At 42.9% G+C, this 18,448-nt stretch overlaps 1 protein-coding gene and 1 pseudogene across 1 annotated transcript; both read left to right on the top strand.

The window, feature by feature from the left end:
• The first annotated feature begins 2,718 nt into the window (after positions 1-2,718).
• On the top strand, positions 2,719-2,967 carry LOC115834699 (annotated as a pseudogene).
• A 2,928-nt stretch (positions 2,968-5,895) lies between these two features.
• LOC100588001 (olfactory receptor 5B21-like) lies at positions 5,896-6,855 on the top strand. The gene has a single exon (XM_003275330.2). The coding sequence runs from the start codon at positions 5,896-5,898 to the stop codon at positions 6,853-6,855; it is 960 nt and encodes a 319-aa protein (XP_003275378.2).
• The last annotated feature ends 11,593 nt before the right edge of the window (positions 6,856-18,448 follow it).

The following is an 18,448-nucleotide window of genomic DNA, read 5'->3' as shown; positions in this document are numbered from 1 at the left end:
TCAGCCTGTAAGCATTTCCTGAGATCCCATGGTATTCAACAGTCTTGAGCAATGTTTTCCAGCTCCCTATTCATCAGGTACGCATCATCTCACTTGGTGGAAGTTAATGTATATCAAGTACCTACCTTGTTTCCAGAAGTGTGCTGAGTACAACATTGACACGCATTGTCTTTCAATCCTCACAGAAACTGAGGCTCAGAGAGGTTAAGTAACTCTGCCAAGTTTCCTGACCCCTTCCAATGCACACTTTTGCCCAGTAAATGTTTACTGAGGTTAATTCCTAGCTCCAGGTCATCGCACTTCCCCATCTCCTCCACCTAACAACACCTTTCTCATTCCTCAAGGCTCAGCCCCGTGCCTCCTGGTCCTGAAGCCTCCCCAGAGCACCCCAAGCTGCAATCACCCTTCCCTCAATGGGTTCCTGCTGGCAGTGGGCTCCACCCAACTTCACTCGTTTTCATGGAAGCAAGTGTGTCTCTTAACAAAATCTTAAGATCTTAAATGGCCACAGCCGTGTCTTATGCTATTGTTTAAATACCTTGAACAACTATGATGGTTTAAATACTTTGAACAACCATAATTGTTTAAACTCTTTTGAACAACTGCAATTGTTCAAATATTTTCAGATTATAGTAGTTGTTCAAATAGTCACTGACAGCTTGTTATATAGCTTAAAACAGTCTTTGCTCTCAGAAGTTATGTCATAGGGAAGAAAAACAACACCATGCAGGAGGGAAGAAAGACTTAGAAACATTGACAGACCCTGTTACACAATTCTAAATACGTGTGTGAGTAAAAATCAACTGCCAGATGACAACAGCACACAAAACAAGGATTCACTGGGGAAAGGGAAGTCTTACTAGAGGGACGGAGGGATGGCATTGCAGGATTATAGAGGAAGCCGAAAGGGATGATAGAGGAGACCTGGAGGGATAATAGAGGAGACCTGGAGGGATGATAGAGGAAACCTGGAAATACTCTGCACTTGAGAACCTCAAAGTACACCTGGAAAGCTGTTGCCGAGGTCACAACAATTGAGAATTATTAACAGGTGTGTCTCTGAAGGAATCAAATGGCCATGTGGAAGTTGAGATAGGAGCAGTGGAGGATTAGGAGGGAATGCAGTACTGGGCCATGAGAAGATGGTGGAAGAGAGGGATTGGGAAGGTAAACAAGAAACATTATTTGCTGTATTCCAGGAACTCAGCCTAAAAATATGGCCTGGCATGGTGGCTCATGCCTGTTATCCCAACACTTTGGGAGGCCAAGGTGGGCGGACCACCTGAGGTCAGGAGTTCAAGACCAGACTGACCAACATGGTGAAACCCTGTCTCTACTAAAAGTACAAAAATTAGCCAGGCATAGTGGCGAGTGCCTGTAATTCCAGCTACTCAGGAGGCTGAGGCAGGAGAATTGCTTGAACCCGGGAGGCAAAAGTTGCAGTGAGCCGAGATCATGCCACTGCACTCCAGTCTGGGTGACACAGCGAGACTGTCTGAAAAAAAAATTTTTTTTTCAATAATAATAATGCTGAGTATGACTTTGTAAATGTGTGTGCCTAAGGGACTGGTCTGTCATCCTATCAGAGAAAAATGAAAGCAATAATACTCATTGTAGATCAGAGACTCGTGGACATTTAGATTTGAACAGAAGGAAACCCCTAAGAAAGGTAGAAAAAAATAAGCGTAAATTATATATGGGGCATCTGGGTGGAGAAACTGGGGCACAGGCCAGGAGGCTGACTGTGCTAGGTTGAACGTCAAGGCTGAATCATGGATAGGATTCTGCCACACCACCAGGACCCTGACTTTTGAGATCGCATATTCTGACCTTTCCAGTAAATAGACAGTCATTCTGTAAAAAGCATGGAATGTTTCTTGAATTCTCCTACAGTCACATAATCACAAGCCCATCTCTGGGAGGGAGGGAGGAGAGGCAGCAAGGGCGGAGGCAGGGTCTTGGAGGTTTCAGTAGCTGGCTAGTTCTTCTAAGGCCACAGTCTTCAAATGAGGTTGGTAGCCCTGAGGGTAAGTGAAGACTCTTCAAAAGGTTCACAGGCGAGACCTTCTAAGGGCACCGGTTTCCAGAACCTCAATGTCCATATCTATGTTTTCCTAAAACTGACATGCTTGAGAACACCTCTGTGATGAGAATGCTGGACTCTCTCTCATCTCCCCCTTCACAATTGCCTTTCTCCCACTTTTGAAAAGAAATGCATGCTTTTTTTTTTTTTTTTTTTTTGAGATGGAGTCTTGCTCTGTCCCCCAGGCTGGAGAGCAGTGGCTTGCTCTTAGCTCACTGCAACCTTCACCTCCCGGGTTCAAGCAATTCTCCTGCCTCAGTCTCTTGAGTAGCTAGGATTATAGGCACACACCACCACGCCCAGCTAATTTTTGTATTTTTAGTAGAAACAAGGTTTCACTATGTTGGCCAGGCTGGTCTCCAACTCCTGACCTCAAGTTATCCACCCTCCTTGCCCTCTCAAAGTACTGGGATTACAGGCATGAGCCACCACACCCAGCCGAGAAATATATGCTTCTAACCCATGCTGAATCTTATGAGAAGGCATCTCACCAGCATATGCAAATTTCCAGAATACCACACGAAGATATAATTTGATAACTAAGTATTGAAAAAGTAAATAGAGATACTGCTTAGTCTAGAGCCTGTTAGCTAGGCTTGTTCTCTCCTTTCGAATCAGAGGTTTCTGCTGCAGACATGCCCCACCAGACCCTTAGTGAGACAAAGAAGAATCCGAGTTTGATATCCTGCTTCATATTTATTGGAGCTGGGAGTACTGGAGCAGCACGGTATGTCTTGTGTCCGGCATTTTTCAGTCCAGATGTTAGTTGGGCCAGAAACAATAACCCAGAACCCTGGAACAAACTGATTCCCAATGATCAATACAAGTCCTACTCAGTGAATGTGGATTACAGCAAACTGAAGAAAGAAGGCCCAGATTTCTAAATGAAATGCTTCACTGTAAATCTGCTTTGAATTAGGATCTTCTAGACGCCATCCACACACCTTTCCACTTAATCAGGAAATATTTCCCCTCCACAAACATGAAATCATGCTGGTGTACTTCATTGGACATTACACTGATGAATAAATAAATGAAACGTGAAAAAAAGAAAAGAAAAAGCAACTAACTTTAGAATGCCTATAAAATCCCTTTTTTTGGCTTCTCGTAAAAGGAGTCTTATACTTAACTCGGTGTTTGATATAGTTTGGATGTTTGTCCCCACCAAATCTCATGTTGAAATGTGGTCCCCAGTGTTGGAGGTGGAGGCTGGTGGGAGGTGTTTGGGTCCTAGGGGCTGATCCCGTGAAAGCTTCCTGAATTCCTGACCAGAACAGATGCTGGGGCTATGCTTTTCAACCTGCAGAATCATGAGCCAAATAAACCACTTTTGTTTATAAGTTACCTAGTCTCAGATATTCCTTTATAGCAACGCAAAATAGACTTGCAGAAAATTGGTACTGAGAAGTGGGGTGCTGCTATAAAGATACCTGAAAATGTGGAAGTGGCTGTGGAACTGGGTAATGAGCAGAGGCTAGAAGAGTTGGCAGGGCTCAGAAGAAGACAGGAAGATGAGGGAGAGTTTGGAACTTCTTAGAGACTGGTTAATGGTTGTAATCAAAATGCTAATAGAAATATGGACAGTAAAGGCCAGACTGACGAGGTCTCAGAGGGAAATGAGAAATTTATTGGAAACTGGAGTAAAGGTCACCCTTGTTATGCCTTTGCAAAGAGTTTGGCTGCCTTGTGTTCATGCCTTAGAGATTTGTGGAAGGTTGAACTTAAGAATGATGACCTAGAGAGCTGGGTGCAGTGGCTCACATCTGTAATCCCAGCACTTTGGGAGGCCAAGGCAGGAGGTTTGCTTGAGTCCAAGAGTTTGAGAATAGCCTGGGCAACCTAGTGAGACCCTGTCTCTAGAAAAAATTTAAAAATTAGCCAGGCATGGTGGCACATGCCTGTAGTCCCAACAACTTAGGAGGCTGAGGTGGGAGGATCTCTTGAGCCTAGGAGGTCGAGGCTGCAGTGAGCCATGATTGGTGCCACTGCACTCCAGCCTGAGTAACAGAATGAGACCCTGTCTCAAAAAAAAAAAAAAAAATGATGATGACTTAGGGTATCAGGTAGAAAAAATTTCTAAGTAGCGAAGCATTCCAGATGTGGAGTGGCTGCTTCTAACAACCTATGATCACATATGGGGGCAAAGGAATGACTTAAATCTGAAACTTACTAAAATGTTAGTGCAGTGTAAAAATTTGGAAAATCACAACCTGGCCATGTGGCAGAGAAGAAAAACGCATTTTCAGGAGAATCCAAGAGGGCTGTGGAGCAACCACTTGCTAGAGAGATTTGCATGAGTACAAGGGAGGCAGGTGCTAATATCCAAGACAATGGAGAAAAGGCTTTGAAGCCATTTCAGAAATCTTTGAGGCAGCCTCTTCTACCACAGGCCCAGAGGCCTGGAGGGGTGGGGGGAATGGTTTCAGGAGCAAGGCTCCAGTCCATGCTGCCCTGCTCAGCCTCAGGACACTGCTCCCTAATCCCAGATGCTACAGCTACAGCTGTGTTTCAGAGGGCCCCAGATTCAGCTCAGACCACCATTCTAGAGGGCACAAGCCATAAGCCTTGGTGGTTTCCATGTGGTGTTAAGCCTGCAGGTGTGCAGAATGCAAGAGTGAAGGAGGCTTGGAAGCTTCTATCTAGATTTCAAAGGATGTATGGAAAAGCCTAGGTGCCGAGGCAGATGCCCCCTGCAGGGGAAGTGCCCCCACAGAGATTTTTTACTAGGGCAGTGCTGAGGGGAAAGATGGTGTTGGAGCCCCCATACAAAGTCTCCACCAGGGCACTGCCCAGTGGAGCTGCAGGAACAGAGCCACTGCCCTCCAGATCTCAGGATGAGCCACTAGCAGCTTGCAAACTCAGCATGGAAAAGCCACTTTAACCCATGAGAACAGCCATGTGGGCCACACCCAGCAAAGCCACAGGGGTAGAACTTCCCAAGGCCTTGGGAGGCCACCCCTTTCACCAGTGTGCCCAGGATGCAGGACATGGAGTCGAGGATGATTGTGGAGCTTTAAGACTTAATGTTTGCCTTGCTGGGCTTTGGACTTGTGTGAGGCCCGTTGCCCCTTTCTTTTGAACAATTTCTCCCCTGTGGAATGAAATGTTTACCCAATGCCTGTACCACTAATATATCTTAGAAGTAAGTAACATGGTTTTTTATTTTACAGGTTCATAGGTGGAAGGAACTTGCCTGGAGTCTCAGATGAGACTTTGGACTTTGGACTTTTCAGCTGATGCTGGTACAAGTTAAGACTTTGGGGGGCTATTAGGAAGGCATGATTGTGTTTTGCAAGGGGAAAAGAACATGAGATTTGGGGGGCCAAGGGAAGAATGCTATAGTTTAGATGTTTGTCCCCTCCAAATCTTCCCAGTGTTGGAGGTGGGGCCTGGTGGGAGGTGTTTGGGTCATGGGGGAAGATCCCTTGTGAATGTCTTACTGCCCTCTCCATGGTAATGAGTGAGTTCTTGCTCTGTAGTTCATGCAATAGCTGGTTGTTTAAAGGAGGCTGGCACCTCCTGCCCTCTCTTGTGCTCCCTTTCTCACCATGTGACATGCCTGCTCCCTGTTCGCCTTCCACCATGAGTAAAAGCCTGCTGAGTTCCTGATCAGAACAGATGCTGGTGCCATGCTTGCACAGCCTGCAGAACCAAGAGCCAAATAAATCTCTTTTCTTTATAAATTACCCGGTTTCAGATATTCCTTAATGGCAACACAAAACAGATTAAAATTCTTCCTCATTGTACCTTGCACAGACGTAGACATGCTCAAGTAATACTGTTTGAGTGATTGCCAATTGTAACCTCTGCAGATGACACCTGGAGAACTAGCCCTTGCCAGTGGCAACCACACCCCAGTCACCAAGTTCATCTTGCAGGGATTCTCCAATTATCCAGACCTCCAGGAGCTTCTCTTCGGAGCCATCCTGCTCATCTATGCCATAACAGTGGTGGGCAACTTGGGAATGACGGCACTCATCTTCACAGACTCCCATCTCCAAAGCCCAATGTATTTCTTCCTCAATGTCCTCTCTTTTCTTGATATTTGTTACTCTTCTGTGGTCACACCTAAGCTCTTGGTCAACTTCCTGGTCTCTGACAAGTCCATCTCTTTCGAGGGCTGTGTGGTCCAGCTCGCCTCCTTTGTAGTGCATGTGACAGCTGAGAGCTTCCTGCTGGCCTCCATGGCCTATGACCGCTTCCTAGCCATCTGTCAACCCCTCCATTATGGTTCTATCATGACCAGGGGGACCTGTCTCCAGCTGGTAGCTGTGTCCTATGCATTCGGTGGAGCCAACTCCGCTATCCAGACTGGAAATGTCTTTGCCCTGCCTTTCTGTGGGCCCAACCAGCTAACACACTACTACTGTGACATACCACCCCTTCTCCACCTGGCTTGTGCCAACACAGCCACAGCAAAAGTGGTCCTCTATGTCTTTTCTGCTCTGGTCACCCTTCTGCCTGCTGCAATCATTCTCACCTCCTACTGCTTGGTCTTGGTGGCCATTGGGAGGATGCACTCAGTAGCAGGGAGGGAGAAGGCCCTCTCCACTTGTGCCTCCCACTTTCTGGCCATTGCCATTTTCTATGGCACCGTGGTTTTCACCTACGTTCAGCCCCATGGATCTACTAACAATACCAATGGCCAAGTAGTGTCCATCTTCTACACCATCATAATTCCCATGCTCAATCCCTTCATCTATAGCCTCCGCAACAAGGAGGTGAAGGGCGCCCTGCAGAGGAAGCTTCAGGTCAACATCTTTCCTGGCTGAGCCCTGCAAGGTGACTTGGTGGAATGAGGAAGGTGTAACATCTTCCAAAGCACACTATGAATTAACCTAACCAACCAAGAGCAGCCCTGAAATACATGACTCAGAAAAAATAATTACCTAAAGTCATGCCATGAGTGAGAGGGTGAGTATCTAAAATCAGGGATTTCACATCATGACCAGAGATAGTTCAATTACACGACGACCACAAGTTGAGTCTTTATTGGCAGCTTATTGTAACTTCCAAGAAACATCAGACAAGATGCAACACAGTCATTTCTGTTTTGCCACTGATTTAGAGAACTGGGAATGGGCAACAAGTGACTTAGTTCTTTTTTCCTGCTCTGAAAGGAGAGATAACCAGGATAGAGATGTCCTTATTTCTTATTGCAACCGCATTTTGCTGAACTGTTCCATGATAACCTCCGGATTCAGACAGATCTTTTCTTGTACGTCTGTATCTTAGCCAAATGTGTGTGTGTGTGTCTCATAATTCTCAAGGGTTTGGTGGCAGGGGGACGTGTATGATGATTAGGCAGTTACATCATTATATTAGATACTGTGCTTTGGGAAACTGATGTTTTAAATGTTTATATTTGGCCTATCTTTAAGTGTACATGTCATATGGTGTGCATATGTGTTTTATAGAATCACACAAATGATGAAGCTGACCTTGAAGACCTAATTCAGGGTTGAGCACTGGATTAGAAAGCATACTCTTAAACCAATGCAAAGTCCTAATCTGAATGGAATTGGTTTCAGCCTGAGATTTTTGGATTACTAAAAAGCTTTTTTTTTCAGATATACCTCAAGACAATTATTCTAAATACAGAAAATCTTACTATACAAATAGGTCTATCATAGCAGCTTACGTGAAAATCAAAAATTGGTAATGACCTAAATGTTCAAAAGAGAAAAGGATTAAATGCCTTATTCCCTAGATGTATTATAACATCAACCATTACAAATTATGCTTGTGAAGACTATGTAATAACACAGAAAACAGCAGGCCAGAACATCTAGAGTGCAATCGCAATAATCTAACAGAAACAAGAAGCCTAAAAATACAAAAAATGTACATTATAGTTTTAGAAGAGGAAAAATGTTTTTCTATTTTTCTCATTTTCCAAAACTTTTTTAATGAGTTTTTTGTTTGTTTGTTTGTTTGTTTGTGACAGAGTTTTGCTCTTTTTGCCCAGACTGAAGTGTGATCTCAGTTCACTGCAGCCTCCGCCTCCTAGGTTCAAGTGATTCACCTGCATCAGCCTCCCAAGTAGCTGAGATTACAGGTGCACGCCACCACACCTGGCTAATTTTGTATTTTTAGTAGAGACAGGGTTTCACCATGTTGGCCAGGCTGGTCTTGAACTCCTGACCTCAGATGATCCACCCACCTCGGCCTCCCAAAGTGCTGGGATTACAGGCATGAGCCATGGCGCCCAGCCTAATAAGCATGTTTAATTTTGATACTTTGTTCTTGTTACTAGTGGCGAATCCATACAGGTCTGTAGCAAATTTGATCCATGCCTCCTTGGAGAGAAAATTCAGCTGAGGGGCAGATTTAGGTTTAAGGAAGAGGGAGAGACTGAGGCAAGTTTTAGAGCAGGAGTGAAAGTTTATGAAAAACTTTTAGAGCAGGAGTGAAAGGAAGTAAACTTCGAAGAGGGCCAAGTGGGCAACTTGAGAGATCCAGGTGCCTTGATCAACTCTTGACTTGGGGTTTTATACATTGGCATGGTTCTGGGCCTTCTTTTCTCCTCCTTTGATTCTTCCCTTGGGGTGGGTCGTGCACATGCTCAGTGGGTTGCCAGCACTTGGGAGGGGCCGCATGAGCAGTGTGTTTACTGAAGTTGTAGGCATGCTCACTTGAGGCATTTTTCCCTTGCCAGTTTAGTGTTCCTAGAAGAAGACCACACAGGCCGGGCACAGTGGCTCACGCCTGTAATCCCAGCACTTTGGGAGGCCAAGGCAGGCAGATCACAAGGTCAGGAGATCGAGACCATCCTGGCTAACACGGTGAAACCCCGTCTCTACTAAAAATGCAAAAAAATTAGCCAGGTGCGGTGGCGGGGGCCTGTAGTCCCAGCTACTCCAGAGGCTGAGGCAGGAGAATGGTGTGAACCTGGGAGGCGGAGCTTGCAGTGAGCCGAGATAACACCACTGCAGTCCCACCTGGGCCAAAGAGCGAGACTCTGTCTCAAAGAAAAAAAAAAAAAGAAGACCACACAGCAATTAAACTTCACCATTTTACCTCTTAGCATGCATGCATGAGCCCACTCACCCAACTCCTGAAATCTTATGGGGAAGCCGCTGATCATCAGCTTCAGGTGTTTTTTCGGGGGGCAGGGGTTTAGGTTATCTTGTTTTGTTTTGAGATGGAGACTCACTCTGTCACCCAGGCTGGAGTGCAGTGGCACAATCTCGGCTCACTGCAACCTCCACCTCCTGGATTCAAGCGATTCTTTTGCCTCAGCGTCCTGAGTGGCTGAGATTACAAGGGCACACCACCACACCTAGCTATTTTTTGTGTTTTTAGTAGAGAAGGTGTTTCGCCATATTGGCCAGGCTGGTCTCAGACTCCTGACCTCAAATGATCAACCCACCTCGGCCTCCCACAATGTTGGGACTATAGGTGTGAACCACGGTGCTGGGCCCACGTATTTTCTATCTATTGGAAGACTGTCTCTCCCTGGCATTGGCTGCAACCAGGTATTACTTTAGAGAGACAGTTTAACAACCCCCTGACCATCACTTGATGGTTGCCTGACATTCCTGGAGGGGGGAACCTGTCTTGCCCTGATCATGTCTGCCTAACTACCTACCTACCTACTACCTACATTCTAAAAATGAACAATTTAAAAATCCCTTCCAGGAAGCTGAGTGTGAAAATTTCTCATTTTTGTCTTCTTTCATTCAGCAAATCTTTACTAAATTCCTCCTATGCTCCACCTACTTTTAACTTATAAACTAAATTTTTAGTATTCAGTTGAAATCAGGACTAGAATCTTATGGTAAAGAGATTTAGTAAAAATTAATCTAATTCATTCATCTCGAAAATATTTATGTGGCAATTAGGTGTAACACAATGTGGTAGGCCCTAGCTTGACAGTCAGAACATCTATTAGGCAGATTGCTTATGCCATAGTAACAAACAAACCCCAAATGTCAGTGACTTCATACCACAAAGCTTTCCACCTATGCTAAATTTGAGACACATCAGGTGACTCTCGGGGAAATTTATCCATCCAGTGTCTCCATATCTGAACCCCTCTCATCTTGCAATCCTGCCATCTCACCCTTTGCCCTCCAAGATCTTAATGGTGGGGGAAATGGTCAAGGTCACACAGCATTTTTAAGCACCTGGCCTGAAGTTGGCTCACATCACTTTGACCCATGTATCAATGGCCTAAAACCAGTCTTACGGCTAATATATGGCAAAGGAGGCTGGGAAATGCAGTCCTTTTTTCCCCCAGAGGAGGAAAAAGAAATGAGATTTAGTAAACACATAGCTTTGTGTGTCACTGGCCAATTGGACATTTGATTAGACCATCATCTGTAAGAAGTAGTAAAACATCACTGGAATAAATCAGAAATAAGGTACTGGTTAACTCATGTTTCTACATAATTGAGGTAGACTGTTTCTTTGGGTGGACATTTTAAAACACTCCTTGCCTGGACTGACCTATCTCTGTTCAGCATTTTTTGAATCACATGCCTAAGTTGTATGGTGCCACTACAAGCAGTAAAACTAATGATGAGACCAGTCATTTGATGGCTGCCTGAAGCTTCAGGCCACAGTTACCTCCTTGAATTCTAAAACTAAATAATGTACAACATAGTGGTATCTACTAAGAGTGATTTTATCTAAGTTTAACCCCATAATCTATCACCCAAGAAGTGGCACACACACAAACACATACTCTCATGAAGAAAGAAGAAACTACAAAACAAAAACGCGTTGGAAAGCATGAAAGTCAGATAAAAATACAAAAGTTGAATGTGCATATCGTGTGGCTCAACTGTACAATTTTAACTAGTAGATTATAAGTTGCTATCTACCTCAACTATATAAATATTGAATAAGTACTTACAGGCTTTCAATCTGAGAGTGATAAATTATTATCCTGCCCCATCCACTATTATATCTTCTATGTCTAGAATAATACCTGGCACATGGCAGGCACTCAATAAACATCTGTTCAATAAATGAGTGAATGGGTATCCACATGCTTGTTTTCCTCGGACTAGCAGCACTGTCATCACCTGGGAACTTTCAGATGTAGAATCTGGGGCCCCACTCCTGACCTGCTAAATAAGAATCTGCATTTTGGCTGGGCGCAGTGGCTCACGCCTGTTATCCCAGCACTTTGGGAGGCCGTGGCGGGCGGATCACCAGAGGTCAAGAGTTCAGCCCGTCCAACATGATGAAAGCCCGTCTATACTAAAAATACAAAAAAAAAAAAAAATTATCCAGGCATGGTGGCAGGTGCCTGTAATCTCAGCTACTCAGAAGTCTGAAGAAGGAGAATAGCTTGAACCCGGGAGGCGGAGGTTGCAGTGAGCCAAGATCTCGCCACTGCACTCCAGTCTGGACAACAGAGTGAGACTCTGCCTCAGAAAAAGAAAAAAAAAAAGAATTTGCATTTTAACATGATCCCCATATAATTCGCATGCATGTGAAACTTTGAGAATCACTGAAACATATGACTCAATCTAGCCCTAAATTTGTGAACAAAGTACGCAATTCTTCTCCTTCCAGAGCTCACAGTTTAGGCTGGGAGAGTGTTCTTAGCAGAGGGAAAAGCATAGCAAAGACCAAGAAGTGAGAAAAGAATAATGTGTCCTCTTCCCTGATCCTCTTTCACCATTGCATGTGATCTACATTAAAATGAGCATTAGGAGGAGAATCAGCATTAACAAAGTCATCATGTTACCTAATATGGGAAGTGGGATGACCTATCCCATAGTGACCTATCCCCAGCAAAACTGGCCAAAGTGATATCTAAAAGTAAACTAAGTAATTTTGATAATGGCAAAAACGTTAAGCAGTTCATATGAGTTCTCACAGCTAGTAAAGATATGAAGGACCTGGTTAGCTAATAAACATGAAAATCTCATTTTTTGAAGTAAAGTTAAAAATCTCAAGATACACTTTCTTGGCTTTTGGTAAGCAATGTGGTTTGTTTTTGTTTAATTTTTTAATTGACGAATAACAACTGTACATATTAATGGGGGCACATAGTGATGTTTTGATACACATAATGTACAGTGATCAGATCAGGGTAATTAGCTTATCCATCACCTCAAACATTTATCAATTCTTTGTGTTGAGAATATTCAATATCCTCCCTCTAGCTATTTGAAATTATATATTATTGTTAACTATAGTCATCCTATAGTGGTATAGGATACTAGAATTTATTCCTCCTAGCTGTACTTTTGTAGCCTTTAATCTCTCCCTATTCCTCCCTTTCCCCTACCCATCCCAGCCTCTAGTACCCTCTGTTCTACTTTTTACTCTTATGAGATCAACTTTTTTTAGCTTCTACATATGAGTGAGAACATATGGTGTTTAACTCTCTGTGCCTGGCTTATTTCACTTAACATAATGTCCTCCAGTTCCATCTATGTTGCCAGGAATAACAGGGTTTCATTCTTTTTTTATGGCTGAATAATATTCCATTGTGTATACATACCAATTTTCTTTATCCATTCACCTGTTGTAGAACACCCAGGTTGATTCCATACCAAGATACACTTTACAGCCACCTAATCTCCAAAAAAATCTGACCAGCCCAGTGTTAGTAGATGTGGAATGGGGGGTGGGGTGTGAATTGGATTGGCCACTTTCAACAACAATTTAGCATCAAAATAAACATTGAAGATATATATACGCTATGATCCTGCAGTTCTATTAGTAGGCATATAATCTAGAGAAATTCTGGCACATTTGCACCATAAAACATGTACCAGAAATTTGTTTGTCATAGCAAAAAAGTGAAAGTAACCAAATGTCCATCAACAATAGAAATTCATGCATAAGATAGGGCCTATTCATGGCCGGGTGCGGTGGCTCATGCCTGTAATCTCAGCACTTTGGGAGGCCAAGGCGGGTGGATCACCTGAGGTCAGGAGTTCGAGACCAGCCTGGCCAACATGGCGAAACCCCATCTCTACTAAAAATACAAAAATTAGCCGGGCATGGTGGCGGGTGCCTGTAATCTCAGCTACTTGGGGGGTGCTGAGACAGGAGAATTGCTCGAACCTGGGAGGCAGAGGTTGCAGTGAGCCAAGATCGTGCCACTGCACTCCAGCCTGGGCAATAGCGTGAGACTCAGTCTCAAAAAAAAAAAAAGAGGCTATTCATACATCAGAAACTAACAAGTGGCAAAAATTAATGAACTACAGGCCTCTGCATCAACATGAACGTGGCTGTAAAACACAAGATTGAATAAAATAAGCAAGTCACAGAGAATGTACACTTATTATTTCATTTGTATAAAATTTTAAAATAGGCAAAACTAAACAGTTATAATGTTTAAAAATGTATTACAGATAAACTATTTAAAATAAAACAAGGAATAGTTGATGCAAAATTTAAGAAAGTGTCTACCTCTTATGGAAAGAAAAGGGATAGAATTAGGAGAAGCACACAGGAGCCATCTCAGATCATGCTACTCCACGCGTGATCCTTGGCCCACTGGTATCTGGGTCACCTGGTAGCCTGTTAGAAATACAGAATCTCAGACTCTTTCACACACCTACTGAATCAGAATCCACACTTTAAAATGATCCCCAGGTGATTCATAAGCTATTAAAGATATTTGTAAAGTTCTATTTCTAAGGTGGATGGTACAAAAATGGGTGTTTATTTTAGCAATATTCTTTAATCAGGTTTTTTTTTTTTTTTTTTTTTTTTTTTTTTAATGATGCACCCCCCCCCCCCCCCCCCCCCCCCCCCCCCCCCCCCCCCCCCCGGATTTTTTTTTTTTTTTTTTTTTTTTTTTTTTTTTTTTTTTTTAGTCAATTATTCTAAATGCCAGAGGTTTTAATACACTTTTGTATGTATCATATATTTTATAATTTAATAATATTTTGAGGCCAGGCACGGTGGCTCACGCCTGTAATCCCAACACTTTGGGAGACCAAGACAAGTGGATCGCTTGAGCCCAGGAGTTCAAGACCAGCCTGGGCAACATGGTGAAACCCCATCTCTATTATAAATTTTTTTGAAAGAAAAATAATATTTTTGAAATATATAGTTTTAATGATGTTTTATTTTAAAATATATATAAAGACAGAAAGAAAAATGAAGACCACAAAGATGACAAAGAACTGAAACCAAACCCAGATATTTAGACTCAAAATCCAGGGCTATTCTCACTATAATGATATAATAAGGCCCACTATCTTCTTTTTTTTTTTTTTTTTTTTTTTTTTTTTTTTTTTTTTTTTTTTACAGCTCTTGTGCTGCATCAGTAAACAGAACTTTGGTTAGTTTTATGAAATGCAACATCTAACTCCTTGTTTTCTGGGAAAAAGAAACTGTAATGACTTGGAGTTAAGAATGGCCGGGCGCAGTGGTGGTTCAGACGGGGCACGGTGGTGGCTCATGCCTGTAATCCCAGCACTTTGGGAGGCCGAGGCAGGTGGATCACCTGAGGTCAGGAGATCGAGACCAGCCTGGCCAAAATGGTGAAACCCCGTCTCTACTAAAAATACAAAAACTAGCTGGGGGTGGTGGCAGGCACCTGTAATCCCAGCTACTCAGGAGGCTGAGGCAGGAGAATTGCTTGAACCTGCGAGGTGGAGGTTGCGGTGAGTGGATATCACGCCACTGCACTCCAGCCTGGGCAACAGAGTGAGACTCTGTCTCGAAAACAAAACAAAACAAAAAAAGAATGTAAGAATGTGGATACCACCTCACTCACACACACTCATTTCCAGGCTGTAAAAAAATCCCTCACCCTACTTCTAGCCAGCAAGCATACAGTACCATGTGGCAAAGGTACAGCAAAGGTGGGCTTGAGACCCAGGCTCCATCTTTCTCCTCAGTAGCAAAGGAATAAGGCCCACTATCTGAGTATTTGCCCCAAGACAGTAAATGAACTGACTCCAATGAATTTATCCATTTCTTTTCTTTTCTTTTTTGAGATGGAGTTGCACTCTTGTCACCCAAGCTGGAGTGCAATGTCATGATCTTGGCTCCTTACAACCTCCACCTCCCAGGTTCAAGCAATTCTCCTGTCTCAGCCTCCAGAGTAGCTGAGACTACAGGTGCCTGCCACCACGTCCGGCTAATTTTTGTATTTTTTTAGTAGAGGTGGGGTTTCACCAAGTTGGCCAGGCTAGTTTTGAACTCCTGACGTCAGGTGATCTGCCCACCTCAGCCTCCCAAAGTGCTAGGATTACAGGTGTAAGCCACCGGGCGCCCGGCCGAATTTATCTATTTCTAATGGTCATGCTGCAACTGGATGGACAAAAGCCCATGACAAAAATCGATAAACTACTAGAAGCTTCAGTGGTTTGATCATTTTCATTGCAATATTCTGGAATGGGGGGTGGGTAGGAAAGCTATTTTCCCATTCAGACAGTCCCTGCCTTTAATAATACATATGCTTTCCTGGAAAATGTTTTGGAAAGTAGAATGCCTGAAATTTGAACTTCATACTTAAATGTTTTATTTGGTGGGGGAAGGAGGAGGAAGGGAGGAAAGGAAGGAATTCAATCCATAGAGCTAGAGAAAAAAATTATGAACTCTCAAACATGATATAAATGCTTAACTTGATTTTACATCTGAATGTTATACACCGTATGCAGATATTTAAACTATTAAAAACAGATTATATTTTATTTTATTTATTTATTTATTTATTTATTGAGACTGGGTCTCGCTCTGTTACCCAGGCTGGAATGTAGTGGTGCAATCTTGGCTCACTGCAACCTCCGCCTCCCGGGTTCAAGCGATTCTCCTGCCTCAGCCTCCTGAGTAGCTGGGACTACAGGTGTGTGTCACTACGCCCAACTAATTTTTGTATTTTTAGTAGAGACGGAGTTTCACCATGTTAGTTGGGCAGGATGGTCTCCATCTCTTGACCTCGTGATCCGCTCGCCTCGGCCTCCCAAAGTGTTGGGATTACAGGCGTGAGCCACCACACCCAGCAAAAACAGATTATATTTTAAATATTGGCAATAAAATTTAATTTTCTGGTGTATCCTTGCAACTCAAAATCCTTGTTCATTCAGTTTACTTGAAATGATATTTGGCATATTCCTTCTCTCAGGGTTCATAAAGTACCAAGGAATTAGAATGGGACAGAGAGGGATACCTGCATATTGGCATTTACCATAACATCTTTATTCCCATTTGGTTTCCAACTGCCAAACCATGTTGATCATATTTATGACTCCATGTCCCAAAAGGAAAGCCTCTCCAGGCTGTCAGCTACTCCTTTTTCCCTCTCAGAGGGCAGTGGACACATCCATCCACTCTCCCATGCCACTCTGGGTTCATAGGAACATTGTCTCAGACCCTCTCTGCCTGGCCCTGCCACACAAACATTTCTTCTCAATGTCTACACTTCAAAAGGTGCACAAGCGGCCGAACGTGGTGGCTCACGCCTGTAATCCCAACAGTTTGGAAGGCCGAGGCGGGCAGATCACAAGGTCAAGAGATCGAGACCATCCTGGCCAACATGGTGAAACCCCCATCTCTACTAAAAATACAAAAAAATTAGCTGGGCATGGTGGTGCACGCCTGTAGTCTCAGCTACTGGGGAGGCTGAGGCAGGAGAATCACTTGAACCCGGGAGGCAGAGGTTGCAGTAAGCCGAGATCGCGCCACTGCACTCGAGCCTGGGTGACAGAGCGAGACTCCATCTCAAAAAAAAAAGAAAAACGAAAAAAGGTGCAGAAGCTCTAGCAAGTTGGGCCACTGGATAGATTCCTCCTTAAAGATTCAGCAGACTTAGAGCTCACTTCTCCTCTGACTGTCTTCACTTTACAAGTCTCAGGAATTTTTTTCTAGTCTTTAAGAGAAAAGAAGGCACTGGAAAAGCCGGCTCTGACTGATCACATACTCTTATGTGCCTGTGGTTAAGGCCTGAGTTTATTCTCTGGGTTATTCTCTGAATTTATTCTCAGGGTGGTTCTAGCTTTTGAAGTTCAAAAGCTTTTTAATCACAAAGGTTTTATCTCTACCTTGAGTTTCCAAAACATATTTTAAACCTCAAAGGCCAAGGATTGACTTCTTTGGTATCTGCACTATGCTGCAACAACCCTATCCCGAGGCATGGCTGCCAAGAGGTCAAGTTTGAACTGGGAAGGACCCCCAGGTTAAAAAATATATATATTATCTGAAAAAAACCTGATATATCAAAATAATATTCTGTACACGTAGTTGTAAAGATCCACACATTTGTTCCATGACTGCACCTTATTTTTAGCCACAAGCTTTGCCAACGTACTTATAACATTTTGTACATGTGTTTTAAGTTTGTTTTCTTTTATAATTGAACACAGTTGTCAGATCTGCTTAAATTCGATAAGCATCAAAATTTACTGTTTTTGGCATACTAGATGATAGCTTCCTTTGACACAATTGGAAAATCATTAACATCAGCACTTTATTTTTCCAGTTCCACTATACTTTTATAAATAAGGGCAAATATGCAACAAAATGTTCAAGTCACTGCGCAGACATTGCCATATTTAGATGGCAACACTGCTAAAATGAAACTATTGGCTGGCAGACAACAGTAACATAATGTAACTTGAAATAGTTATTTGTCTACTAAAATAAGAAAGTCAAAATTTGGTATAGAAAAGTTTAGAAGTGTTTATGTGTAATATACGGAAATGATAGTCATGTAAAAGCTAATGACTACCTGAATTTTGATTCATTAATTTTTGTTCATCTTCACCTAGCTCCATATCTCTTAAATATAAACAATTATTTTAAAAAATTATTTGTAACAGTTTTATTTAGATACAATTCACATACCATACAATTCACCCATTTAAAGTATATAATTCAGAGGCCGAGGTAGGTGGATCACTTGAGGTCAGGAGGTCGAGACCAGCCTAGCCAACATGGTGAAACCTCATCTCTACTAAAAATACAAAAATTAGCTTGGCGTGTAGGCAGGTGCCTGTAATCCCAGCTACTCAGGAGGCTGAGCCATGAGAATCGCTTGAAACCAGGAGGTGGAGGTTGCCGTGAGCCGAGATCATGCCATTGCACTGCAGCCTGGGCAACAAGAGTGAAACTCTGTCTCAAAAAATAAAATAAAATAAAACTAAAGCATACAATTCACTGAATTTTAGTGTATTTACAGAACTGTACAACCATCACCACAATCAATTTTAGAAAATTTTCATTATCCCAAAAAGAAGCCCTGTACTATTTAGCCACCATCTGCCAATCCCTCTATACCCTGCAGTTCTTTGCAATCACTAGTCTACTTTCTGCCACAATAATTTGCCTATTTTGACATTTTATATAAATGGAATTACAAAAAAATGTGTTAGAGATGGGTTTCTTTCACTTAACAAAATGTTTCTAAGTTTATCCATGAAGTACCTTGTATCAGTACTT

Source organism: Nomascus leucogenys, chromosome 4 (assembly GCF_006542625.1).
Source record: "Nomascus leucogenys isolate Asia chromosome 4, Asia_NLE_v1, whole genome shotgun sequence".
Taxonomy (NCBI): Eukaryota; Metazoa; Chordata; class Mammalia; order Primates; family Hylobatidae; genus Nomascus; species Nomascus leucogenys.
This window is presented reverse-complemented; position numbering and strand designations above follow the sequence as displayed.